At 36.4% G+C, this 27,421-nt stretch overlaps 1 protein-coding gene across 2 annotated transcripts in view; it reads right to left on the bottom strand.

Annotated features, from left to right (window-relative positions):
* LOC108037842 (rap1 GTPase-activating protein 1) overlaps positions 1-27,018 on the bottom strand; it is an 89,033-nt gene extending 62,015 nt beyond the window's left edge. Inside the window, exons 1-2 of one of the 2 annotated variants that reach the window (XM_044459902.1) lie at positions 26,946-27,018; positions 26,569-26,887 (exon numbers count right to left, since the gene is read on the bottom strand). In XM_044459902.1, the coding sequence (XP_044315837.1) occupies positions 26,569-26,879 (311 nt within the window). In that variant the 5' untranslated portion in view covers positions 26,880-26,887; positions 26,946-27,018. Of the gene's footprint in view, positions 1-13,532; positions 13,933-22,118; positions 22,484-26,568; positions 26,888-26,945 lie in introns of those variants that run through there. The other variant, XM_044459903.1, reaches the window with a different exon arrangement.
* Between the last annotated feature and the right edge of the window lie 403 nt (positions 27,019-27,421).

The raw sequence follows: 27,421 nt of genomic DNA, 5'->3' as shown, positions 1-27,421 counted from the left end.
TTTTCTGTAATTGTTGTTGTTTTGGTTGCCACTGCATTAAATTAAATTACACGCTTTTAAGGTCTTTTCCCTTTTGCGTCTGCGGCTGGCTGCATTTTAGTTGTAGTTTTCATATTAACTGAAATTAGCCAAATTACATTTTTATTTTTGTTTATAGCCGTAATCTTCATCGGTTTTCGGTGTCGGTTTATGACCTTTTCCCGCTTCCCATTAAACAATTATATAATTCAAATTAAAAATGTATGATGGTGAAACCAAATAACGAGAGCTTACAATGTTCATACAGATTGTTTTAGTTTCCCCAAGCGAATGTGTGTGGTATCTATTAAATTACCCAATTAATGTGGAACTAAAGGAATTATGTATGCTGTCAAATAAAACCGGAATTTTAAATAAAATTTTGCTTGTGGAAGTTGGATACATTTAATGCATTAAATGGGTTTCGAATTAAATCGAATTTAGGCAACATTAAACAATAATATTTGTTATTATACTAATCCACTAATCCATTCAATTAAGCATGGACATGAATACAGTTTTGTCAGGAAACGAAATATATTTGTTTCTAAACAATACCTGAAACAGCTAAGGGTCCAGTGATAAAACTTGAAAAAAACGTTCATCTTAAAAAGTACGAAACCATTAGGAAAGTAAAACTTAATGCAACTGGTTCATTACACAAGCCTCCAAGACCGTCTCCTCCAATTTGTTTCTTTCCCATTTCTTCTCCACCCCATTATGCAGGTTTCTTTTATTGTTTTTCTCCCCACTCCTTTTTTGTCTAGTGACTTTAGTCCACTTCGTCTACATAATTTCCCCTCGGACCACAAGTCAACTTCTTGACTGCGTGTGTCTGGGCATAATTCAATTTCTGACTCTGCCATATTCCCAACCCCAGAACCAAACGTTCCACCTCCTCCCAACTGATCGATGTTCAAAGTTTCTCGGCTTAAAGATTTATCGGATAAATTATTAAAAAGTTGTACACAGCAAATCGCTGTTGTTTTTATAAGTTTTATGATGTTCTTGATTGCTGTGTTGTATTTTGCATATAATTAAATTTATTTATTCAACTTTCTGACCAACCGCACGACCGACGAAAAAACACCCAAAAAATATAACCAGAACATTTTCTGCTTTTTGCATGTCCAAAAATATTTTGTGTGTTTTATTTACTCAGCCATAAATGACATTTTTCAATTTGTGCAAATATTTTTGCTGTTTATTTATCCATGAGGTTATTGTACATGAGTTTGTTTATGTGTGTTCCAGATTGCTTATATAATTAACAGATACATTTGCTCTAAATTTGTGTGCTGGGGTTTATAAACAATGTGAATGGAGTTCACTGAATATATTGTTGATGAAGGGCCCATTTAAATTTTTCGCTTATTTGGGCGGAAAGAATTTATTCGCTTGAATTGAATTTGAACATTTTTGGTACATGTAAGCAAGTATAATATTTGCAATACACAATATTCGAAAATGGTTTTAAACAAGTATTTGGATATGGAAAAATGTTCTGAAAATGGAACAAAATTTAGCTTACTTGACCCAATACAAATTTTAAATTTGAATATTTTTAAGTCTTAGGTAACAAAGGTTGCCTCATTTCTAAAAAGACCTTTACGACTTCCATTCAGACATCCACTTAACACCTGATAAAAGACCAATTGAAAGTGCCCACAAATTGAGCCCCAAAACATTTCATTAGGATTTATTTCATTCGGCGGCTGTTTTCGTATGCACCCTCTAATTTATGCATCGCATTTCGGGACTGGACAGCGAGATTTTTCGTCAGACTTTGCACCCCTGTTCTCCAATCGTATGCAATTTGCTCGCTAATTGGCAAACACTTGCACTGCCAGCGATATTTATGGCCAGTTATTAACTAGGTAAAGCCAGAGCTATAGCTTCAATCTGCATCAGGTCGCTCTGTACTGTACAACACTCAACTCCATGTGAAACACGTGCCCATTAATCAGTGCGAAAATCGCCGCTGGCCCAGTCGGACCCACTTTGGAAATAAATAAGCCGACAAAAATTGGCCGTCTGTCACATTAAGAGCTTATAGACGGAGGAGAAGGGAGTTGGAGTTGGAGTTTGGGGCTTGGAGGTGGCTGAAATCCGCTGGGAGCTGACAGCCAAGTTGTCAAACGGGGGCAAATGTAAATGCAAATTAGCCATAAGTTACTGAGATTTCAGGACATTTGCAGAGCTGTAATTAAATACAGAAAAAACTTATGCATAATTATTGGTAATCAAAACACTAAAGGTATTATGGATTTGGCATAAAATTAAAATTTTATTAAGTATTATAAGAACTTCTAAATATGAAAAAAAAATGTAAACAAGAATCTTAAAAAAGCAAAAGTATTGTAGTAAGCTTAAAAGAGGTTCTAAAATAATTATTCCCAAACAGGTACAAAAGTTAAGCTAAAAAAAATTTGTTTATTTAATTTCATTTGTAATTAAAGAAAAACCTAATAAAATGTTCAGTTATAGATACATTTTTAAGGATTGAACCAAGACTCTGGGTTCATGCCCAACTATATTCCCCATGGAATCAAATGATCCACGCTATTTATAAGTGCTGAGCACTCCTTTCGGGCCACCAGTGTTCAAATGCACCATGGTGAGTTTGTTTGGAAAAACGCTTTTTAATTGCATCGGCATTGTTTCCATTCATCCGTTCTTTATCCGATTGGGTTTCAGAGTTTGTTTTTTATGCCGCACAAATTGCATTGCAAATGCAATTGAAAAATGCAATTTGCAATTGTCTCGGATCTCCTTTTCACGCACGCAATTGATGCGTGTGCAGTTGACAAATTCAAAAACAAAATGGGCATAAAAATGCGCATATATAATGTTTCAACCCAAATTCGGGCCGTTGCATTCTGTTCTGGCCTGTCGCTTAATAGCCTCTAATATGTGAAAAAAATGTACAATATTTTGCTTTAAAGTAAATTTTAATTTGTTGAATGCGAGTAGAAGCAATTAAAGTTATACTGTTGGCAGAGCGAAAAATCAAATTAAAACTATAAATAAATTGAATTTTCTGAGAGAATAATGTGTGCAATAGTACTGCGAATACTTATTAAATTAAAATCAATTTTGTTTGAACAATAATTGAAATCTAAGAATAAATTTCATCGGAAAACAAGTCATACAAATATTTATTTAAAAGATCAAATAAATCCATAAGTATTTATTAATTAAATTTGAATAAAATTATGTTGGAATAATGTTAGATAAAAATAGCTTTAAAAATCTGGATTTGTTCACAAGCTTCGTTCATATTTATTCTGTTCAAACAGGGTATACAACTTTCAAATAAAATGTTTAAAACGCGACATTTTTTGTAGGACTCTTTCTTGAAATGCTTTTTTATTAAAAATAACAAAAAACAACATATATTTTTGGTCTCTGGTGAAAAGTCTAAAAAGAAAAATGTAGAAGGACTGTAGATATGTAAAATAAAACAGGAGTGAGGCAACGTCCAGTAAACAATGCGGAATGGAGCACACAAAACAGTGGCTGGCAAAAGCGTTCGCCCCGGCGTTCAGGCATTCAGACACTTCTCCGTTTATTGCACTCTTGAAAAAAACCCCCATTTTCCGCACCCCTTGCACATTGGTCAGACAATTTGCAGTGTTGTCTCGCCTGCCAAATTTAACCCGAGGCAGCAGCTTCAGTTTTTCACTTTTTTCGCATTTTTGCTTTCAATTTTTCGTTTTTTGTTTTTCACATTTTCGTGCCACACGCCATTTTCATGCGATTCTCCTCCTGGCCGAAAAACGTTGCTCTCTATTTTTTGCAACACATTTTTCATAATTCTTGAGGCATTTTCCCAACCGCCAAAGCCGCCGCCAGACAACTGCAAAGTTTTTTCCTAGTGTGGAAATTATATTTTGCCATCATGTAATAATCTCCGTTTTCCTTTTTTTTTTATGTGCTCTGCCAAAAAATATTTCATAGTTGCACTTTCGGAGTTATGCCCCCATCCCCAAAAACTTGGTGGCTCCCCGTAAATAGTTTTCCCGCAAAGCGTAAGGGCGACTGGAGAGTCATAAATATGTCGTCGACAAAAGTCTATATCATGTATCTCTGTGGATGCCATACATTTTGGGCACAAAATGCTACAAAATCTATGTAATAACTTTGGCACCGGCAGAAAGCTCAACAAATTTGGGAGCTGAGCATGGAAGGGTGGAGCATATGAGGAAGAAAATGCAAGGGAGCTTAGTACTTTGGCAACATTGGGATGAAAAAGTTGATGTCACAGGCAGCTGCAATGTATCATGTGAAAGTCTTTTTATTCGCTTCTCAGATTTTTAAGTGACCTTCAAATACAATTTTTACGCATCTACGACTCTGACAGCATGACTCTATTTAAAATATTATGTAGTTGCGCTTTTATAGTACAGAAGTAAGATTTTAATTACAAAATAATAAAAGTGGGCCACAGTGCATTTAGTTTTCTTCAAGTTTTCCCACTTTTCGTTTTACCATACTTTTTGGGAAACGGAGCCCCAAAAGAGCACCTAAATGGTGGGAGTTTCTCTTGTGTCTCTGTGACCACATTGTTGTCAGTGCACAACTTTAAACACACATTTCCCTCATCGTCACAATGGTGCCGGAATACTGATGGGGGTACGACAGGCCCCAATTAGGCGGAGACCCCAAGAGAGTTTTTGATGCTCTGACAGATAGTTTCACGGCATCTGGCCAAAGATCGAATGCCTTAAAATCGAAACAGAGCAGAGGAAAAAGGAAAGAACTGAAGTCCCCGAGGTAAACAAAAGTCCAGGTCGATAATCGCACTGACGCAGCATACGAAATATGTATGCTGGGGGCGTGGTTCTGCCCCCCTATTCGGAGGGCAATTGAATTGCTGATGAGCTTTCGGCGCCTCCTGCGACTCGTTTGAATTTTAAATGCAACCGCATGCGATACAATAATAGCATACGAAATGCTGCGCCGATCTCCCAAATGAGGCTCCATATCCCCTAGTTTCCCTTTTTTCCGCTTAAAATCCCCACAAAGTCTTCACACTTCCTCTTTGGTAATCTAGAAAAGCTCCCTCGGCACTCGTTCAATTTGAATTTTCAATATCTTCATGTATTTATTTATATATATTTAGATTGACGTCATCTGTAATGCGCATACGATTTACTTGTTGATTCCAATAATCAAAGGACACGCCCACTCCGCCTTTTAGCCCATCTGACCACATTGGAAAATCAAGACTTGACTAAGTTGAAGTACAGTCGTTATTATACAAATTACATTTTTTAGTACCTCATTCAAAACAGTTGAAAAAAAATTACTTTAAAATAATTGTCTATGGTATATGCCTAAAAAAATAATAAAATAATTATAAATTAGTTATTGATCTAAGCCTCAGTTATATCTTTAGTAGTTGTATTTTTTTTTTGATAAGTTTTTATAACAATTTCTATGTACTTTTGCAATGTGTCAACATTTTTGGAGAATTTCAATTTAAGATTTTTTTGTAGCAAACAAAAAATGTGAAATTTTGCAAGCAAATAATTTTTTACCCAATTTAGTTTAGACTATAGAAAAATTCGACTTGAAGAATTTCGACTGTAGCAGAAGTGGAATGCCTTTAGATTGAAATACGAGGAGAAGGTGGCGCAAAATGGTCGTTTTACGTAGAGCAAAAATAAAAATTGAAATTATGGTAAAACAGCTTTGAAACGCGCGACTTTTTGGTGTTTGACGGCGACTTTTATGGCCGACAAATGAATGCAGCACAAAAATTGCCCCAGACGAAAATTAAAAGAGACAGCAATAGACACGTAATTAGCCAACAACTTGAACCCAGGGGCGGGGAGGGGAATGGACGGAAGGAGGGGCAATGACAGTACCCCATCAAGCCTTAATCGAAAGTGAATTTGAAAGCCCATTTATATTTCGTTTAATTGCGTCCAAATCGAATTCAGAATCACTTTTCGATTTTAATTGCGTGTTAATTAGTCTCTCCAATTAAAAGCCTCTCGATCTCAAGAGCTGGCCAAAATTAACTCCACTTCGAGCAGGAGCTTTTAATTGTGCCCACAAAAAGAATCTTAAGCTTGAGCTGATTTCTCGCATTTTACTTGGCTCAGTATTTCGAAAACGAAAGTTTTGTATTTTATGGACGGTTGCATGTGGCACGCCAAGAAATCGACAACACCTTCCCCTTATTTTTTATTTTGGGGAGGCTTCTCCTCCAGGCAATAAAAAAGGTGTAAATTGTGGCTGTGCACGAATCGGTAATTGGCCAGGTTACAAAACTATTTAAACGAAATCGAATGGGGAAGATCCTTTGAATAACAAGGTATATCTTGCTAACAAAATACAGCAGGAAAACCATTTAAGCTTTTGTAACTAACCTTTTATGTACATATATTTGTTAACCAATCATCAGACTTAAATATTTTCATCAATTACATTAAACATTTTATGCCCCAAATTATTTTGAAAATGTCCATTTATATCTGCTACCTAGCGCTCCCTTCCCTAATCTCAAAATTAACTTAAAAATCACAATCAAATTGTTACCTTTGATATTTTTGACAAATTATAATCGAACCGCTCCGTTACGTATTAATATCAGAGATTGATCAACTCCAATGGACAATGGAAAGGCTTCTTCTTTCTTTGGCATCTCATAAAATTGCATAATTTTTCCTATGATGCGATGCGGTGTGATGGGATGACCTTTATCTAGCATACCCACTACCCCTTTACAGCCCACATTTTACACCTGTACAATGAACTTGGCCGTCGATGACTTTCTTTTGTTCGATTCCCCCCTTATTTAATGTCTGAACTAATGCTCGCTAATCAATTTAACCGTCGCTCATTTGCTAGCCACACACATGGACCATTATGCGAACCGGTTGGGCGTTTCTAAATTGCCGGCCGCGAGTGTCTTGTCCACGGTAGCCGGAGTTTGAGCATCTGGATGTATCTTGGAGGTAGGTAGCTCAATCAACTGCCAGCCAACTATTTTTGGTCCGCTGCCAAGCTGATACAAAAGCAACAGCAACAAATACACGATGCCGGGCCGCATGCCAAAAACGCTCCAAGTGGCGTCGGCGGCCACTTTGTTGACCCACTGACTGAGATATGTATGCATTGTCTATCGGTACAAGTGTATCTGCAAATATATACTGCAAAAGTTTGCCACTTTTTGTTGGCAAACGTAATTAACTTGTCTGCGAAATACAATTATTCAGTTTCGAGTTTAAATTTAAGTCACTGAAATGGTTTACATCTTTTTAAATTCTTTGCTCAGCTGTTGTCGCGCTTTAACCTCATTTCGAAAGGAGAAATAAAAGCAGTAGATGGCTGTGGCGACTTAAATATGCCCTGTTTTATATATTATTAAGTATTTTATTAAATATATATATATATTTTTTAATTAACAATTGGTTTTGTTTTAAAGGTATTACGATTTTTAAAGATATTTAAAAGTTTTGCAATATATAATGAAATTAATATTTGTTTAAATTAAAGAAACTAAATATTTTTATAAAATAATTTTAAATATAGGGCACTCTTTTTTTTAATTTTTCAATCTAATATACCCCAAGCGTTCTGCGATAATAAAAAACTTTTCACTCCTCGAGAACTTTTCCATTATTGACTCTACGCAACAACGAAAATAGCAACAAGACGCGGTTCAATGACAACTCCCACTTGAGTTTTTGGAGCTTGTCAAAGTTTTCGTTGTCGTTTATTTTCCTTTTTTAATGGTAAGGCTGCCGCTTCACCCATTTATGAAAATTGTCAGTCACATCAATTTGATATTTGCATCCATCAACGACAATTCTTAGCTGTGCCCACAAGACACCGCAAAATGTAAAAGTTTGTGCAAGTGATTTTAACTTTTATAACTTTGTCATTTCTCCCCCTTTTGACACTTTTGTCTCCGCCTTCGTTTACAATTTCCAATTAATAATTCATAAAGATTTCAGCTTCCCCCCTTTTTCGACTCGTCTTCTAGTGAATTGCCAACACTTGTTGTTCAAAGTGTTTTTCTTGGCAATTTGTCTGTGAGCTGCATGGAAAAAAGCTTCATAAAATCGGGAAAGAGATAGCGCAGCGAGAGGAAATTTGTTTATGTTGCCTGGTAATTGGGTTAGCAGTGAAGGAGCCAAGCCGATGATGTTGACTTGCATCCGTCAGATGCAGCAGTGCATCCACAAGATACAAAATTCAGCAAGTGCAGTAAATTGCCCTGGGCAGGAGGGCTTTTTTTCGCTCTCAGCTCTTCCACTTCATTAGTAGAAATTGGATGAGCAGCAGATTTGGCTGATTTCTCACACATTTTTTATGTTTGCTCTTTTATGAGACATCATTTGATTTATTCACATGATTACGTTTTTAATGGCCATGAATATTTTGTATTAAAAATGGGATTTGAGTGCAGATTTTCTAGTCTTGAAAAGAATTAAGTATATGAGAGACCTCATATGCGAGAGAAAGGCGGAAATGGTTTTAATACACTTTTATGACAAAAGCAATTAATTTTTTTATTTTAGCCCCACTGTGAATATTAACGAGATTTAATTATTAATAATTATAAGTATTTACCAAAACATCTCATAATTAGAAAATCAAAAAAACAATTAAAATTATAGAATTGGTAAAAATACAAAAGTTGTAAATGATATATATATAGGTGATGTCTTTTACAAACTCCGCGCCTCTGGTTTTGACTTTATATTCAGTATTAACACAATTTATTCAAAGATAAGACAGGAGCTTATTTATATTCAGCACTTCTCAGCCCATTTTCCATTTGGATAATTTCCCAAAATGAAGTTTCACGGTAGCTAATGGGAGAGATGCTTAGATAAGTCTTCGGGTATCTGGATGTTCCACAAACCCAGCGAACTTAACCATAAAAACCTCATGCATAAGTCATAAGTAAAACAGTTTCAGACAAAGACAGAAGCGATTTCTGTTTGATTTTATGTACTCTTTTTTTTTGCATAACAAACAAAGGTGACTTTTGTATGAGAGTAAAAATGGTAAATAGAAAACAAAAGTTACATCAGTTTGTCTGAAAATTGTGGGCATAAATTAGCGTCAAACTGCGAACAGAGAAGGAGATGGGACTAGTGGGTGTGAAAGAGGAGGACACATCTCACCTTTTTAAGCAGAACCGAAATGGAACGTTGCCCAGAAGTTTTGCCCAATTAGTCGAGGCATCAAAGCAAACACCCAGACGAAGTCAGTCAGCCAGGTTCACTGGCATGGAAAATCACTCGAGGCCTATGCTTCGGTCGCCTTTTCTTGTTCCTGCACTCAAAAAAAAATAAACTGAAAATGCATCCTAAAATTATTTTCCTAACAGTAAAGTAAATTTGTGCAAATTTAAGATGAACTTTTCCCGCAATTTTAGATGCATAAGCCGATATATCTAGTTTTTATCTTTTTTTTGAGTTTAACAATTAGGGCAAATTTCACAAATGTGTGAACAATATTTTTCCAAGTGCACCTCTCCCTCAGGTTATTCTTTCTTTTCGCCTTATTCTTGTTTCTTTTTTTATTGATTTTCCTTGGGGCGTTCGCTGCCTTGACATTAATTTAATTGTTGTCAGCATCTTTTGAACTCTCCTCCCACTCATGTGTCAGCTGTCAGAGCGTGGTAATAAATTAAAAAATTTAGAGCGATTATGGGCCTGAACAATGCAAAGCTTCAATTGATCTCTGCCGACCAAAACTAGTTTCCTGTTCGAAGTTCGTAACTTAAATTGTATGAAATCACAATCGAATCGGCAATCGTGAACTTGGCATTGCCGAATGGCACTTGGCCCAATGACAAGTTGCTTTTTTTCCGTTAGACGTTTCCTCAGGGGTCTTTTGGGTTTGCTCTTTGCTTCTTTATCAAGATTCAGTACTTTGCCATTTTTTTCCTCAGTCAATGGTCCGCTTTTGCGTGAAAATCACGTATGTGTCGGACCTCGTGTTCTGGCATAACAAAGTTGAATCCGAAGCAAAATCGGGGTAGGCCTCAAGTGAAGTAAAATGAAGTCGCGAAAAAGTCACGTGCAAGTCCTTTTCGTTTGTTGTCCTTTTTAGCAATTCAACCCTGTCTTGTGGTGATGGATGTCACTGCAAATCTTGAATTTCGGTGACCTAATTTACTTTGGTTTGTTGAAAAAGAATGATACAAATTTGAAGCTTTCTACAGATTCACCAAACTAATACCTTAATAAGTTCAACCCATCGTTTTGTTTAAATTATTTTAGTACAACTTATAAAGTTAAAATGTATACTTTTATTGGTAACTTATCCAGAAAAAAAACTGCTACAGAAATTATGCCAATGAGATTAAAAACATGTATTTATTTGTTTTCAATTTCATTATCGTTCTCTTTCTTATTTTTCCTGGTCTTGCCCATCCCAATATTCGAAGACAGCACTGTTGTGTAATTCCTAGGCCAAAAACCACCCACAAAAGTATCTAAAAGACAAGGCGATAAAGCCAGACAGAGACAGATAACATCTCGTGCTACGATATTAAAGCTGCTGACATGCCAAATTATCTTTCTAAATTAAAGACAAACAACACAACGAAGCCAAGAAAAAAAATACCCACAGAAATATAAAACCGAATAAATGTTGAAAAAATTGGAAAGTGATAAATGGTTTGGCCTGGTCAGTTGGCCACATAATTGTTGTTGTTATGTTTGTTGCTTTTGTTCAGTTATTTGGCGCAATCTTTGCATATAAATTAGCCAGAAAATGCCTTTTCAAATGGGGGAAGAGAACCCGAAGACGAATAGAACAGAACCCGAAACAGAACTCCAATTTGGCCTCGCATTCGACTGACAGACAGGCGGCCAAGTTGATTTTTAACTGGGCTAACTGCGTTGGCCCCCTTTTCGGAGGCAGAAGAATAAGCGTTTCGGGGTCAACTAGCTGTAGCTCCCCAACGAAATGGAGATGAACACGAAGTTGCAGATGAGGATGGAAATGGTGGCATAATGGGAGCAGTAGGCAGAAGACACGAGTCTCAGACAACTCCGAGATAAATCAAAAATTGTCGGAAAGCCAAAGGGGAAGGGGTGTTACGAAAAATACCGACTAATGTTAGGCATAAATAATGCAGCGAGGGACAACGCAGAGACGATGGCAAGCCCATAAGCCCCCAAGTAATTAAGTCAAAAATAGCCAAGTTAAAGGCATTGCACACAAAAAAATAATAACCGAATGTGGACCATTAAAAAATCATAAGACTTTTAAGTAAAATTCATAGTTTTATAAAAGTAAGTTAGGCAAACTTGGAAAATATTTTAGGAACTATCATAAAAATTCTTAACTGACCATGACTATAACGTTTAGTGTCAAATTCGCTTTAAAAAATGATTTGATAATACTATTGACAATCATTTAAAATCAATGGATAATATTTAAAAACTTATTTAAATACATTTTTTTTGTTGCTTATCAAATTTAACTTGAAACTTAGTTGTTTTTGACATTACATATATTTGAAATGTTCTTTTTTATTTTTTTTCTCCGTGTAGAGCAAAAAGTAAAATCCGCCGAAGGGGAAAAAAAGAAGGATTGTTGGGGTAATGAAGGGCGCCAACGGAAGTGTTTATGTTTTGAATATTATGTTTTTAACAGAGAAAATCCCAAAGCAAAAAGAGGGGCATGGAAAGAAAATTGTCTTGTGTGGGTGGAGGGAGCGGAAAACAAAAGAAATGAAAATCCCTTTTGATTGTCAAGTTCAGGAGACAGAAGAAATGGAAATGAAAATTGTTTCGGTTTTTTAGTTTTTTTTTTCATATTCCTCTTCAACCACCGACAATGTGACAATGCAGCTTGCGGATAATAATTATTAACAAAACTGTGCCCACGGCCACGCCCCTAACCGAGACCCCAAGTCTATTGTTTGCCAAGTTTTCCCCATAGCATAAACACCCTTCCTTTCGCCTTGATGTGTCGCTCTCACAGCCATAAAGCCATAACCATCCGCAAGGTATCAATTACCAGACTCTAATGCGAAAATAACAAGCCACAAAGGAATGGCCAAGAAATTGTCAGATAAAGGAAAGGCAAAAAGAGAAAAACTTTGTGGAAAACTGGGTGGTACCTAAGCTGAATACTTTGTGGAATGCTTGACCAACAACAAAGCTGGAGAAAAAAAAAACCAACTGCATTGATAGCGTGAAATGAAGTGCAGTGGGTGACAAAATCGTAACAAACAACTGAATGGAAATAAAAAGTAAGTAGAAGATAGAAAGTGGTAGAACCAGAACTTACACAACAATCTGTTCAGCCATTTCAATGGCATATTGTCTATCAAAACTCTCAAACAGCAATCATTTGTTCAAACTTATCGAACTGAAATGTGGTGCTGATGGAAAAATTAATGCTATTGAAATGTTAAGTTTCAGATAAGAAGGAAAGTGTCTTGTGATATTGATAATGAACTTGTCAATTTAAAACTGTCGCATTTCAAAGCGGCTTATATATTAATTTCGTAATTGGAAATCTCTTTTAGTCAGAGTTTAACTTTTCTAAGGCATGACATAAGCACCACAAAACTATTTATTCTGAATATTCATTGTTACCAAGTAAGATCTAATTAAACAAATATCAGTCATATCTCATATCACAACTATAGTTTTTTGCATAAAGAAACATACATTTTCTCTTCTATATTTTCTCCACAGTAGCCCCTCCATTTGCCACCCAATTCACGCCTTGCAAATGCATTAACCATTTTCCATTTAGCCACACCTCAACGCAAAAACCCTCAACTCATCAAGGCAAACACAAAGAAAATTACTGAATTTGCGGTGAAATTTGTTAACTGGTCAACAGAAGTTGTAAATAGGAGGGAAAACTGAAAAACTACTGGACGATGCACCCATTATGACAACGTCAGTCAACCGCAGCGACCAAAGGAATGTGACAACAGGAAAATTGCATAAAAAAAGAGAGTGCTCTTACTTTGGGGGAAAGCAGCCAAAGGGAACGCTCATCAAAAACGCATCTATCATTCGACAGATTGCACAAAAGCTACAAAGATACTGGACTCTTAAACGCCTGGTAGCCTCAATTAGCCAAAAACCGGGAAATGGAGAAGATCATTTGTAGAGCACCAATCCCGGGGGAAAATGCTAGAGGAAGTTTTGAACAGTAATGGAGATTTAGATTTGTGAAATCGAATTGTTTTTATCATTTTAAATAAATTGAATGTTGTAAAAAGTAATTGTTTATATTTATTTTAAAACTTTACTAATTTTTATAACGAATTTGTCCTGTTTTTCCACAGTTTTATTTCAATAAAAACAATAAATGACACAAAGCACAAGTCATTGCTCAAATATAAGAAACGATCTTCAATGTTCAGTTTTTTTTGCATTCATAAGTTATATTTCTTCTATTTGAAACCAAAAACTTATTTTAGTGAGTGGTTCTTTTGTTTTAGTGACTGATTTTCGTGTGCTTTAAATGTTTTAAAGAAGCTCCACCTTTTTAATTTGTTTACCTACCCAGCTGGAGATGATCCCTGGCTGACGCTCTTGCCACCGCTCGTGTGAATGTGGCGCTGGGGGGGCGTGGGCTGGTGATGGGGCGACGAGGTCGCCGAGACGGTGGGCGTGCCCCCGTTGGAGGAGGAACTGCCGCCACCCACTTGCCCCTGACCCGGCAATTTGCGCTTTGGTGATAGCTCCTGGGCATTCTCGCAGACATTTTCCGTGTTGACGACCTGCTCCAGCATGTGTATCTTCAGCATGATTGATGAATTTGATTGACTGACGTTGTTTTGATTTTGGTTTCGTATTTTTGGTTTTGAAGTATTTTTGGTTTTGTGTTTGTTTTGTTTTGGTTTTTCCTTTTTAAGGCTTTTAGTTTTTCACATAAGTTCACTTCACTTTTTTCATTTTGCTGCTGAAGGAAGGGGAACATTGAGAGGGGGTTAAATTTATGGCCATATACTTTTCAGCATGTGTTTTTCTCTTTCTCTCTATCTCTATAAAAACAAAGGGAGTATCTTTATCTTTTTCCGATTATTAATTAAACTTTTTGTGGTGGTCACTTGAGCCGCACTTTCCGTACGCATCTTTTACAACCGTGAAGAAACCGAATTTTATGTGGCCAGCAATAAAAGAATGGAAATTTAATAAGTTTATGCTGCTCGACTTTACGGCCGTAAAACGCGGTAAAAAAATCTTGTCTTTACAAAACAAAGAAAATCACTCAAAGGCAAACAAATGGAGATTCGGTGTGGGGTTTGAGTGCACATTATTAAAAAGTAATGCCTGAGCTGAAAAGTCTGCCCAGCAGAGCGAGGAAAAGCGCGTGAAAATGCGTGCAAAACAGAGAGGAGACAACAAACAGCCCGCATATGTTTTCCAGGGGTAAGACCACTTGCCAGGGCAGTCACTTAAGCCCCACGCCCCCTCCTTCCGAGAACCTTGAATAAGCCCTCATAAAGCGGCAGAGGAAAACTTCGTCTTGAACCTGCCCCACCGACAATTGGCTTAGGTCTAAATAAGGCAAAGAAAATGTGAAAATTTCCTGAGGGGGAGTGCGTTGGAAAACCCGCCCAAAAAGGTAATGTGCTGGCGCACGTGTCCAAGTGCCGCCCCCACAGAAAAGGAGAGATGATTTATGATTTACGGCATTGACTAAAGGCATCTGGCCGTCAAAACCCACGGAGTTGCCTCTCCTCCGATTCCCAGATTTTCCGTCCCAAGGCCAAGCACCTCGCTTAAGTGGTAATGTGCGTACATAACGTGAATGGTATTATGCCAGGTTTTTGGGTTTGGGGGTGGTGATAAGAGGGTTAGTCAAAGGTAGACGAGCTGGAATTTGAGGGAAAGTGAGCCTGTTACGGCCAAGAGGAGATGATCGGTACTTGCTATAAGCCACTTAGGGCTTGGGTACGCGATGAGTAAGTTAACTGCCACAGGAAAATAACAGGAAAAATGCGTATAAAAATGTATAGTATCTTAGATAAAAAACTATTTTTTGTTTTTATTACTTCTTCACATACCTAGAATTTTAATTGCTTTATTTGTCCCCAGAAAAGTAACATAATTGTAGATTACATTTTCCTGTAGCCTAATTTCCAGTTAACCTCTGCTTTAAAATGCCCAAAGTTATGTATAATCACTTGTGTATTTGCCTTAATTGATTGGATTTACCTTCAATCAAAATCCGAGACATTACCCAACTAATATGATTACTTCACTTCAGCCCTAATGCGCCTTCAATGCCGTTGACCTAAATTGGCAAATCTCTAAATCTTCTCGGCAACATTTGGCAAATCACTTGCCCAGATTGAGATACCTCGGTCGCTCTGTAATGCAATTACCCAATGTAAAATAAAATATATAATTCGTTTCGACTCAAATCGCATTAAGAGCAATCAAAATTTATGCGGCCATCTCTTTCAGCCTCAACACGCAACTTCCGTTGTTGCAAATTCGTCATTTCCGCAAAAATAGCAACAGGCACTCAGGTGAGAATGATAAAAAAAATAACAATAATGGTACAACAAAATCACAATAAACTGAACGCGAAATTAAATTGAATTACGTGGCGTAGAAAACAATTTGCGAGCGCGAGTGCAAAATAATTCTTTGGGGTACTGTCGGCTGCATTATAAAAAACGCATATAGAATAATTTATTTAAATCAGGCTCAGCAACCGCCCCCAAGTCGACGACGACAACCTTTTATGGTGTCATGCAAAAAATCATACGAGAAAAAAAAAAGAAAAATCTATAAAATTTTTATATTCATTCATTTGTTGTTGCCGTTGTTGGCTGTGGACAAATTAATGTCAACAGAATCAGAGATTGGAGGGGGAAAATCCGAGGAATCGTGTGGGCTGCTGGGCTAATAGTTGATTCCAGTCTCTCAAAACCACCCAGTGGGTGGCCTTTTCGCAATAGAAAATATGCGACTGTACAGGGGATTCGAAGGCAAGTGTGTCACCCAAACAATGATAATTTCTTTATTGTTGCTCGTTCAATTTGGCATTTTTATTGATGTGTTGTGATCCGAGTTGCAAATGAAATTGTGCGGACTTCTTCTCAATTTTTGTTTTTGTTTTTCTAGGTATTATTTTGATTGGGTTAATCCAGCTAGAAGTTGAGATTGCCAGAGCAAGATTTGTTTATGCAGTTGTATAAGAAAATTGAGTGAGTGCTCTATCAAAAAAATTCGGCACAAAAATCTACAGTTCACAATTAATTAAAACTTGTGTACATAAAAATTTTTTTTTTTTAAATAAAAAAGGTATCCAATCTTTACTAAATAATAAAATTCAAGTTTATAAATCTATAGGAATATTTATAAACTTGTTTTATTACCTTGGGCCTCATAAATCTTTACTTTATCTTGTTATGTTATTATGTTATGTTATTCTATTTTTCCTTTTCTAGCTATTTTATTTTCACTGCTTCAACAATTTACTCGGAATTATTATTGCCACGGCCTCGCCATAAAAATGTCTCCTCTATTTCTTTGAGTCACAAGATTCCAGAAAATATTGCATTAACTGTTTTTCTTTTTCAACGAGCTTATTGCTCGTTCTTGGTCTGACTTACTTTCTTACTTTTCCTTTCCCTTTCATTATCACTTTAGTCATTATCAATTAGTCAATGATAAGTGTGTCAAGTGCTTGACATACTCAAACATTCGCTAAGTCCCTTTTTTATATTTACCATGACTTCCCTCCCAAATAATTGCGTCAACGTTTCGCAATCAGATTTCAGTTAGTACTTTATGGTTATTACTTTGCGTCGATACGTCATAAACATAATATTTGAGCTGCGGGCCACTAAAACAAACAATCTATTGAGTCACCAAGTAGAATATTGTTATTTTCTTATCGAAAAAGGGCGGGCAGGTTCTTATCAAATTCTGAATATTTGATATTCTAAGGGAAAATTTTGGAAATTTTGTCAGCCGCTGGAAACATTTTGGCAACATCCGGGGTTCCACCCATTTTCCCACTCCACAATTTTGGCAAGTTCAAAGTTTGGTTTTCTTCCGTATGTACATTTCCCTATTTTCCTGTTAAGTGGGAGAATTTAGGACTGAAAAATTTGTTTCTTGTTGCCCCGTTACACGTGTTCAAATATTTATGCCTTGACAAATTCTGTAAACAAATTTTTCTTCTCCTCTACGGCTTGGTTTCGTATTGGGTTTTGTGTTATTTTTTCTTGCAGCCTGGCTAACAAACATCAACAGCTGTTGGCAGCCCAAGTTTTTTTCGGTTTTCTGTTTTAATTTTTTTTTTGTGGGCCAACAACTTCTGTGAGAGGAATTCTAGTTGATTGTGACTTCTGTTCTGTTTTTGTTTCTGGTTTAGTATCGGTTTGTGTCGGTTTTGTGCCATAGGTACGTTATCTTATCTGCTGCCGATTTGGCTAAATAATCAGTTTTTGGATGGGCGCAACCTTGACAACTCCCCCAAAACCTCCTTTCCCTGTTTGGGGGAGTTACTTTATGTTGTACACGGAAAATGGTTGAGATATTTCTGTCTGTGAGTAAAGTCTAATGGAAATTTGATGTAGTTACTAAGTAGTTCTAGATACCAAAACTATGTGAAGGGACAGCTTTAACACACGGTTTGATTTTGTCGGGACGAGTAAGGCGCTTAATGAAATATTTTTCGTTTTGTTTGACAACAATAATTTAACAAATATCATTACTGTTCAACTTTTGTGATCAAATTGTTACTGAAAGTGTTTAATATTTTGAAACCCAAATTATAAAGTGAATGAGTTGAAATGTTAAGAGTTTAAGTATAATTTTCGGATTTTTTTAAATTCAGTTTTTCCTTGTCATATAAATTTAGCCATCATTATTTTGCTTTTCACAACTTTACCTTTAAAGTAACCACGACACGAAATCTCAATTTCCATTTTACTTTTCACAAGACCTTACCCCAATGCATATCTTGTTACTCCAATGATATTTTTAGAATATTTTTCGCCCCAAAGGAGACCTTCGAAACACCTTGCTGCCAATTTGCCATAAAGTTTTGATTTACCACCCCTTTTACCCTTGATTCCCTGTAAACAAGAAAAACTTCAAAGTCGAATTATTAGCTACGACCTTCGCTAGAAATAATTCTCTAATAAAATTATTAAAAAAGAATTAGTTTCATCATATTTTCGGGAGAAACTCGGACACTAAACTGGATATTTATTATTTTTGCCACAGGTGCGAACAGGTCGTAAACAAAGAGGGAAAAATATAGAAAAATATCGAGGCAAAGGCAATTAAAGTAAGCACTAAACATAGAAGCAGACACTGTCCGCCGCCCGCCTGAATTTTCCATTTCCAATTCGGATACCAGCCATTTGGCACTGGGCCATGTCATGGGAAAAGCGGCGGCACACGCCCCATAAATTAAATTCGCGTGTGTTTTTCCACCAACAAAAAAAGAGGAGTGAAGGGAAGAGGAGGGGATCTGAGGCCGCCAAGATAAGCAAGGGGCGAACACAAAACGCATTGGCAAAACGGTAAATTTTGCAGCAGCCAACAAAGACTAAATAATCAAAACGAAATGGAAGACTTTAAGATTCCCAGCACTTTTAGTTTCATTCCATTTTCTCCCTTATACTAAAGATATTTTGTCTTAAATGTTATTAGATTTTATAATCTAAGGAATAACAGACATAAATTTGGAATAACAACTTATACAATTAAATAACATTTACTAGTTTGGTCCTTTTATAATTTCAAATTTCTTTAAGTCTGATTATGAAATAATCATATTTCATATGTTTTTAAATTTAGATTTACAAAGAACCCACCATACCCTGGCTTTTTCGAATACTGGGCATTAAAGGAGAATCCAAAATCAATGCAGGCGAATGACACGACGAGGTTTCGCCCTCTCTCTTTCACACCCCGTCCCGCCATCTCTTTCTGAGCCAAGCTTTTGTGCTGGCTGCACTTCAACTTGAACTCTCGAGTGATGGCGAGAAAGAGAGGGGCGGCGAAAAGTGAAAGAGATGACAAGACAATTGATGGGCCAGACAGACGCAGAACGATGAATGGACAGGCGGATAATCTGGGGGATCGGAGGAGGTGAATCCGTGAAGCGGAGAAGCCAAAGAAGAATCAGAAGCAGATAGGAAGAGATGTGGCCAAAAAGCAGCTGATTTCTTGGGATTGTTTTTTCTCAGCTTTCTGTTATTGTCCGTATTTTCACACCGAGAGACAAGGCCAATTTGCTTCTCGAGTTCATTTACATTCCGCATCGCTGAGGTTTACTTTACATCCCAAAGAAATTCAATGGGCCAGCACTTCTACAGACTCTGCCCCCCCAAAAAAAAAGGTATCTGTCAAAAGACAAACATCCGATTCGGGAAGCGAGATTCCCTTCACGAATGGCATGAATATTTTATGAGCTGTCGCTTACCTTTTTCGCCCTCGAAACAAACTGCAACCAAAATTCAGAGCCCCAAAAATGCAACAGGCAAAAGCAAACAAAGGCAAAAAAAGCTGGGGAATCCAGGTAAACAGGGAATGGGAGCAGATTGCCAAATGTGGGAGATAAAGTGGAGGAGGAATCGAAGGATCACCCCGAAGAAAAATGGATACCCTAGATTTTGCATATGCTCCAAACATTTTTTTCTTTTTTAAGATCAATCAGTTCAGTTTTTTAACAAATTAAACATTGTACCAATTATTTACCTTTTAATATTAAATTGGGAAATCTTGCACTTTTAACTTTACGTACAAAAAAAAGATTTAATATGGTAATGTTAATGACGCATTATAAATAAATGCTTCACATTTGATAAATTCGATGACACAAGGAGAATATGTAAAAAAAATTAATTTGCATATTAAATTAATGTGTTATTGGCAACATTTATTCCTGCGCAAATATATATATTTCATGGATATATTTAATTTCTGAATAGCGATTTAAGTAACTTATTCTTGAATATGTGAAATTAAATTAAGTTTTTTTTACGCAAAAATATTAGTGTCCTCTACTAAAAACACACTTTATGAATAATCTCATTTTTTTGTTTAAGGCGTTCTGTAAGTAAATACTAAAATTAAAAGGAAAACTCCTTAAAACAACACTCCGGACAGCTGATGTCCATAAAAAATATGTTTCATATGACAGAGCCACTTTAACATCTCGTATTACCCCACTTTTTCGAAAGAGCAACAGAAATTCCAGAAAACTGCAGCTGGCCATGCAGTGAAAATGGAAAACAACCAAAACAGCAGTCACAAACTCGCACACACAAGCCAATAAATATTTTTGCAAACTGCAGCGAGACAAAAATCGAAAAAAAATTTAACGAAAATGAAAAGTCAACAACAGAAAACACGGCAACAACAAACTGAAATCATTTCAGGCCAAACCCGTTTCAAAAGCCAAAAAGAAATTCACGTGCTCTGCAAAATTACCTTTTTTTCTTTTTTGCCACTGGCTATGCATATTAACAACAACTACAACCAGCTTGATAACAGGCAGTAGCAAAAAAAAACATGGGAGGATCAGAAGAAGATGGAGCAACACTGTCATTTAACGGGACAAACGAACAGGGCAAAAAAGGGGGGAAAAATGCGTGAATTTTAATTTGCATTTTTGCAAGTCGGAAACGAGAATCCAAAGAGACATAACCGGGTTTTCCCAAAGGAGATGATTCAAAATATCACAGAAATATTTTCATATTCTGTTGATTTTTAAAAGCACAATTGTAGACGAAAACTGATTATAATTATCTCATTAGAACAACACTTGCTTAGAGATATTCTTAGCGGATTTAAAAAAAATAGGAAATTCCAAATATTCAACATACATACATACATCTATTAAACGTTATCTTTGAGTTTTTTGACCTCATAAATAATTTTAAATTCCCTTCTTAGCAAAAAATAAACTAAAAATAAATATTGACAATCAGTGATTTTTTATTATTTCTCTTTTTTAAACCATAGAGCAATCTTGCATAAAAACTGATTAAGATATTTGAAACATTGGTTTCGATTTTGGATTTATATCACATTTAAAAAAACCTGTTAGGGTTCATGATCTTCAATTGTTTTCACCCACTATTAAAAATTCGGAATTCAAAAACCATTTCCAATTGTCGAGGCAACTTTATAACTTCAATCACCTCACATAACCTGCACATAAATCACAAAAAAATAAATAACAAAAAACGTACGCCGATCTCAGAGAGATAAAATGGATATATGTATAAAACGAAAAGCACACGTAATAATCATGCGTGACGCATTTTAATCGAACTCTAAAAACACAAAAACTCGGGAACCGGCAATAACGAGATGAAGAAAGAGAGAGAAAGAAACTAAAACTGATATTTTTGTTGTTTTTTCTTTTTATAAATATTTCCCATTTGTTGTTTCTTTTCAGAGCTTTGACATTTGTCTGTGGTGATTATGTTATTCCATCATTTTTTGCACTTGCTATTAGATGGCATTTTCGTAATTGAATTGCACAAAAAAATTACGCACACAATTTCACTTATTTTGGACACTTTCTTCGCTTCTTTTTTTGGATTCTTTGCTCGTTAAATTTCAATTTCAGTCAACGATTTTTGTTTAAAAATTTCACTTTTAGGTACGTGCGGGTATTTAAGCAGCCGCTTTTTTTGGCAGCCTTGTTGTTTTTTTTTTTTCTTGCCTATTTGACACCTTTGCCACTTTCGCTTCTAATTTTATGATAAGGGCACCAAATGCGATTTCAATTTGATTGCTATCTAAACACACACACATATTCATTCACAACTTTGTTATTTGGCTGTGTTTATTGTTTGTTAATTTTTGGTTTTCTTTTTGTCACTGTCTTATGGAAGAAAACTATTAGTAAAATAACTGTTTATCTTTTGAAAATGTATTTTACATTATAATTTTAAGTATCAATAAGACTTTGTAAATTTGTTTTTTAAGATTGATATTCATGTCGATTTGTTTTTAAATTTGTACCAAGAATTCCCAACACAAAATTGGCTAGTCTTTTATGGCTGCTAATGAATTATAATTTGTTTTCTTACACTCCATTTGTTTCAAAAAGCGGTTCTGACCATTTTGACAACATATCCATTTTAAAAAGATTACCTCAACACTTTCACATATTGGAAAATTCGTTCAACGAATTTTAAGCTTTGTTATTGTTTGCTTTTCGCTATATTTTGTATGTTTTATTTGTTTTGTTTTGCTTTTTTTGCGCTGCTCTTCTTGCTTATAACTGTTGCACTTCCAACTGGCAACTGCTTTGCGATTTACCGTTACTTTTTGACTAGCTAATGCAGTAGAAGAAGCAGGACCGGAAACCCGAATTATATTACGATTCCTGTTCCGATTTCCGATTTCAGGATTTTCCGACGCAGACGCGCGACAACACACACACGCACACACAGACGGACAGCGAGTCGCACGCCCACACGAGTCGATTTTCGAAACGACTCTGCGGCGAAAACTGAAAAGCTGCGAGTTTAGCCCCACAGCGGCAGAACAACAATACCACTCGCACGTTGCGCACGAAGCTCAGATTTCAGGTTCCACGAATACGTTCCACAAAACCTGCTCTCCCGCGCTCCAGTAGGCGCTCTTTCTCTCTCTCGCATTGGCGACAGTATAACGGGGGGCAAAATAATAGCACAAAAACGTAGTCCTGTGAAGTTGATTCGTGGTAACTTGAATTTATAAGGTATACAAATTTGTTGGTGAAACCAGAATATCCAACTTAGAAGCAATCTAAATAATTCAATAATCGTCTTTGGAACATTAAAAATTGTTTTGGTGAAAGAAATATATATTTCTAATTTTTTTTTCAATCAAAACTTTTGGGGAAAGAAGCTTATATTGAAAAATCTAGTGCTATTTAATTGACCTTGTATGTATATTGCATTCGTGTGAAAGAGAAAAAGAGAAAGAGAGAGAGTGGGTGAACTGCAGTTTGATGTTGTTGTGCTCTTATTGCTTTTGTTGCTTTCATGGGGGCGAAATTCTTGTTTATTTACATTTATTTACATTCCAAATGCGCGCAGTTTAAGCAAACAGAAAGAGATGGCAAAACGGAAAGGGTGGAGTGTGATGAAGAGGAGGGAGCAGCCCGCATTAGCCAAAGTAAACAATTTGGAAAACAATGCAATTCAAAGGAGCCGGCAGTTGCATATTGGAATATTTGCACAGTGTACCCCAAAAGTATGCAGAAGGCAATGATTTCCCACCACGAAGAGATAACGAAAACAAACTGAATAACCGGCGTGGGACGCAAATACCCATGTAAACAGAGGCACGAGTCAAACACAAATTAAAGCTGGCGTTCCAAATGTTTTTTTTGTTTTTGGGCGCTCGAGAGAGTGACAATAACTCCCACAATCTCCTTATCTTCCTCCCTCTCTGTTATTGGAATGAAAATATAAACAGTTAATTTTGTACACTGGGCAAAATACTCAGCCCTTGTCAGTTTTTAAAACACGTTTCCTGAGAATAGCACTGCTATTTAAATTAAATGGATAAACATAGTTTTCGCCCACTCTGACAATTGTTTGTTGTAATTAACACCTCAAAATACATATATGTAAAATTTACATATGTAAAATTTACAGCTGCCGCACTGCTAGCTGGAATTGAATGTATCTGGATCGCTAGTTTTGACAACAAGGGGTATTTATTTTGTTTACTTTGCCACCATTCAATTAAACTAAATTTGTAGTCTATTTCAACGAATTCCTTGCAATACTTTTCAAGTTCGTCCTCGGGCGTTTCTTGGATTTTTTAAGTTCGATGGTTTTATTAAATTTGGAAAAAAGAAAGCGTCGTTGTTTTTATCAGGTGCTGCGGCTTGTATAGTCGAATTTAAATCAGTTATCTCACTGCCGATAGCATCAAAAGAAAAATTTGATGTCGAAGCAAGTGAAGGTGTAGATTGACACGAAGACCCAGTTTCTGTAAGCAACGCAGTATATGAATTGTCTATCATGCGCGAAACACAGAATCTTTTAATTTCGGCGATGTCATCTGGTTGCATATTCAAAGCTGGTGGAAATAAGAAATATGCAGCTTTATGCCACAAACTTAAATTGGGAACCCATATTTCATCAATGTTAACAAGGATATTCTCCTTTAAAATCGAAATTGATATGACATCTTCAGAATTTGGCGCACAAAGGCTTTGAATTTTTAAAATAGATGGAAGAACATAACACAATGATGGGGAACTACAAAGTTGAAGTTTCTTAAAAATGATTTCAAAATTCTCACACATTTCAACCAGAGCTGTAGTGGTGTTTATATCTATAGGCAGCAAAAGCTGGCTGTGATCATTGTTTTTTAAGACGCTGTTCATTTCACCCCAATTTTCGATTATAGATTTAAGCATTCTATAGTGCGAGTTCCACCTTGTCGGACATTGGCTTTTTAACGAAGTAGGTAAAAGATGCTGTAAATTCGCTTTCTTAAAATATTTAACCACCTTTTTGCACGATTCTAAGATTCCTGTTAGCTCTTTGGTGCCATAAAAAGATTTGTCTAACACATTTGAGAATAAGTGGCTGCTACAGTTTAGGCGAATATTTTGTTCCAAAGCTTTGACCATATTGGAGCCTCTATCAGTAATGAACTTAATATTATCAATACTTTGAACATTAAATTCCATGAACAGGCTTTTAAGTTTTCGCAAGACATTGTCACCTGTGGATCTTTGGAAATCCATTGATTTCATGCCCAAAACAATATCGAAAAATTTAAACTCCTTTTGGTAATGAAATGTAACGCCTAGAAAATTCCTTTTTACGTAGTTGTCGGTCCACATGTCGATTGTAGCTGAGGCTCCACCGCTGCTTACAATGTCAATTATTTCCTCCTTAATATTTTGTTTTTTCTCTGTGGCGCACTTTTTAACCTTTCGAGAAATTGTAGTGGGATCCGGTAATAAGTCTTCCAAATCGATGTGTTCACCATAAGTGGCCCCGATCTTGATGAAAAATTGTACTAGCTTAAGAAAGCCAGATCCACGCACAGCTGTAAATGGTCGACAGTCTTCCGTTATCCACGATGTACATTTTTCTATGGCCTCAGACTTGTCCAAAGCGGAGACACATTTTAAAGGTGATGTCTGCTTAGTTAATTTGCAGCAGCTATGTCTGTTTAAATTAGATGTTTGGCTTGCGGTGTACTTTAGAACCTTGGAGCAAGTGCGGCAGAATACGAATCCGGTCAATATGGTGTTGTCTGGCTTTACAATTTCTGCCAAGACATTCCAAATTAAACTGCGTCCTTTACGTTTGGCAGATAGTGTGTATGTGCCATGTGTAATTTGCTCAGCAACACTTTCCATGTCCATTTTTTAAAAACTTTACAAATTAATGCGTGCCGGCGAAAAAGTCAAACAACGCGTGCCACAAAACTCAAAAAGTGGCACGAGCCAAAGTCGATCAAACCGATCTCAGACGAAAAGTACCGTACGAAAAAACCACTCATGTAAACCATCCGAACACAAGCGAACCCAAATATTTGATCACAACAATCATGTATGAGAAATGTTGCACTCACAAACGATCATGCCTGCGGTTGAGAACGATCACACACGGTCATTGATAAGCTTTGATCGTTTGATGCAACATAAATGTTCACTCACAACGTTCGCTCACCGCTCATACTTTTTGGATCAAGCGAAGTGATTGAATCATACCAGATACGAGTCAATGATCGGGTGTACCCCAAAACGTTTGACTCGTTGCAGATCTCTGATGTAAATGTACATAGAAACACAGGCTTGAAGTTCCAATATTTGCTTATGTACAGGTTAGTGAGCTTATAAAAACATTTTGGTAAATCTAGATTTAAAAAGGGTTTTTGATTTAGTTTTGGAGGAGAAAGACAATTTGCTTTGTTAACAAGTGGGGTTTTTAGTGTAAAAACATTCCAAACTCCACCACGCGCTGTGGACTGGATGTGGATACTGGAAGTCGAACTGTTTACCCGAGGCAAAAGAGACAGCAATAGCCGAGAGAGGGCTCCAACAGAAGAAGCACTCTCTCGGATTGTGTCCACAATCCACAAAATGACGTCGGCATTTGCGGCGGCGTGTTGCACTTGTTCGCTCCTCTTCATCCTCCACATGCTTGTGGTTGTTGTTGGCCGCTGATAACAAACAGCTGATAACCACAAGATAAACCGCAGCTGGGGGAGGCGTTTCGAAAACCAGAAAACAGATAACCAACTGTTGCATGCCCCACATTTTTGGTGTTATACATCAAACGGTATACCGCTAGACAATGGATGCTACTTACCGCTCTTTGTTTGCTTTCTAGGTATGTGTATATATTTGCATATTTAATTAATCCCACTGAAGTGTATATCCCAATTCAAGTGTTTTTATATTGATTTGAAAACGATCATTAGCCAACAGGGCTTGCAACACTTTCTAACCTATAACCTATATACACCTATAACCTATATACATATATATATTAAAATTTCCTTAACGTATAAATTAACCTAAAAATTGGGATGTGAAAACCTATTAAAAATTACTGAGATTATGTTTTACTAAACTTACCTTAGTGGTTCTGTCAGCAGGTCTATATTTTCGCAGCTTTCCATCTCTAGTCGCTGATATTGCAGCTGCCTAGCGCTCGAAGTGCTCAATCTGCCCCCTGAAACTCCCAAAACTGTGGCCGAGTTCGACGAGTGGCGACGATACTCGGCGAAACTCTCGCTCTTCCGGAGACCCGGAATTTTTCCGGAACTATTGCGCCAATACTTGATCATCCGGTGAAGGGCCTTGGGCGAACTCGTTGCCGACGTTATTTCACGTCCACCCACGAGAATCGGTTGGCCATGATCAACCAATGTCCTGTAGGAACTCATTCTATAAGCTAAAAACAATTCAAAGTCAATATATTTCTAATCAGTACCAGTTTTTATAATACTTACGTAAGATAAAATTTATTTTTAGTACTGCGCCTTTAAGTTACAAGTTTAAATGATCCATTCAACGAATAGTGTTTTGTATGTAAATTATAATTTTGGCTTACTTTAATCTATATTATTTTATAAATTTTTTGAATTTTTTATTTTTTAGAATGTGTTATATTTGTAATTGATAATATTTACTCATAACATATTATACACATAATAAATATGTATTCACTTGTTATTATCATTTGTTTCATGATTACAATAAATCTATTTTTTATAAATTTGTAGGTCAAAATAGCATAATAAAATTTTAACTCATTACTCATTTAACAATAATCATTTTTTTAATTATCTTTCTATAATTTTTTTTGCATAATTAAAAATTTATTTAAATCGCGTTTCGTTTGGGGTTCGTTTTGAAGTCGCGTCGCGCCGCCTTCGATTTTCCGACTGACCGCAACAAAGAATCAGAACAGAGCCCCCAGAACAGA

The sequence above is a fragment of the Drosophila rhopaloa genome, unplaced genomic scaffold, assembly GCF_018152115.1.
Source record: "Drosophila rhopaloa isolate 14029-0021.01 unplaced genomic scaffold, ASM1815211v1 contig_2, whole genome shotgun sequence".
In the NCBI taxonomy this organism is placed as follows: domain Eukaryota; kingdom Metazoa; phylum Arthropoda; class Insecta; order Diptera; family Drosophilidae; genus Drosophila; species Drosophila rhopaloa.
This window is presented reverse-complemented; position numbering and strand designations above follow the sequence as displayed.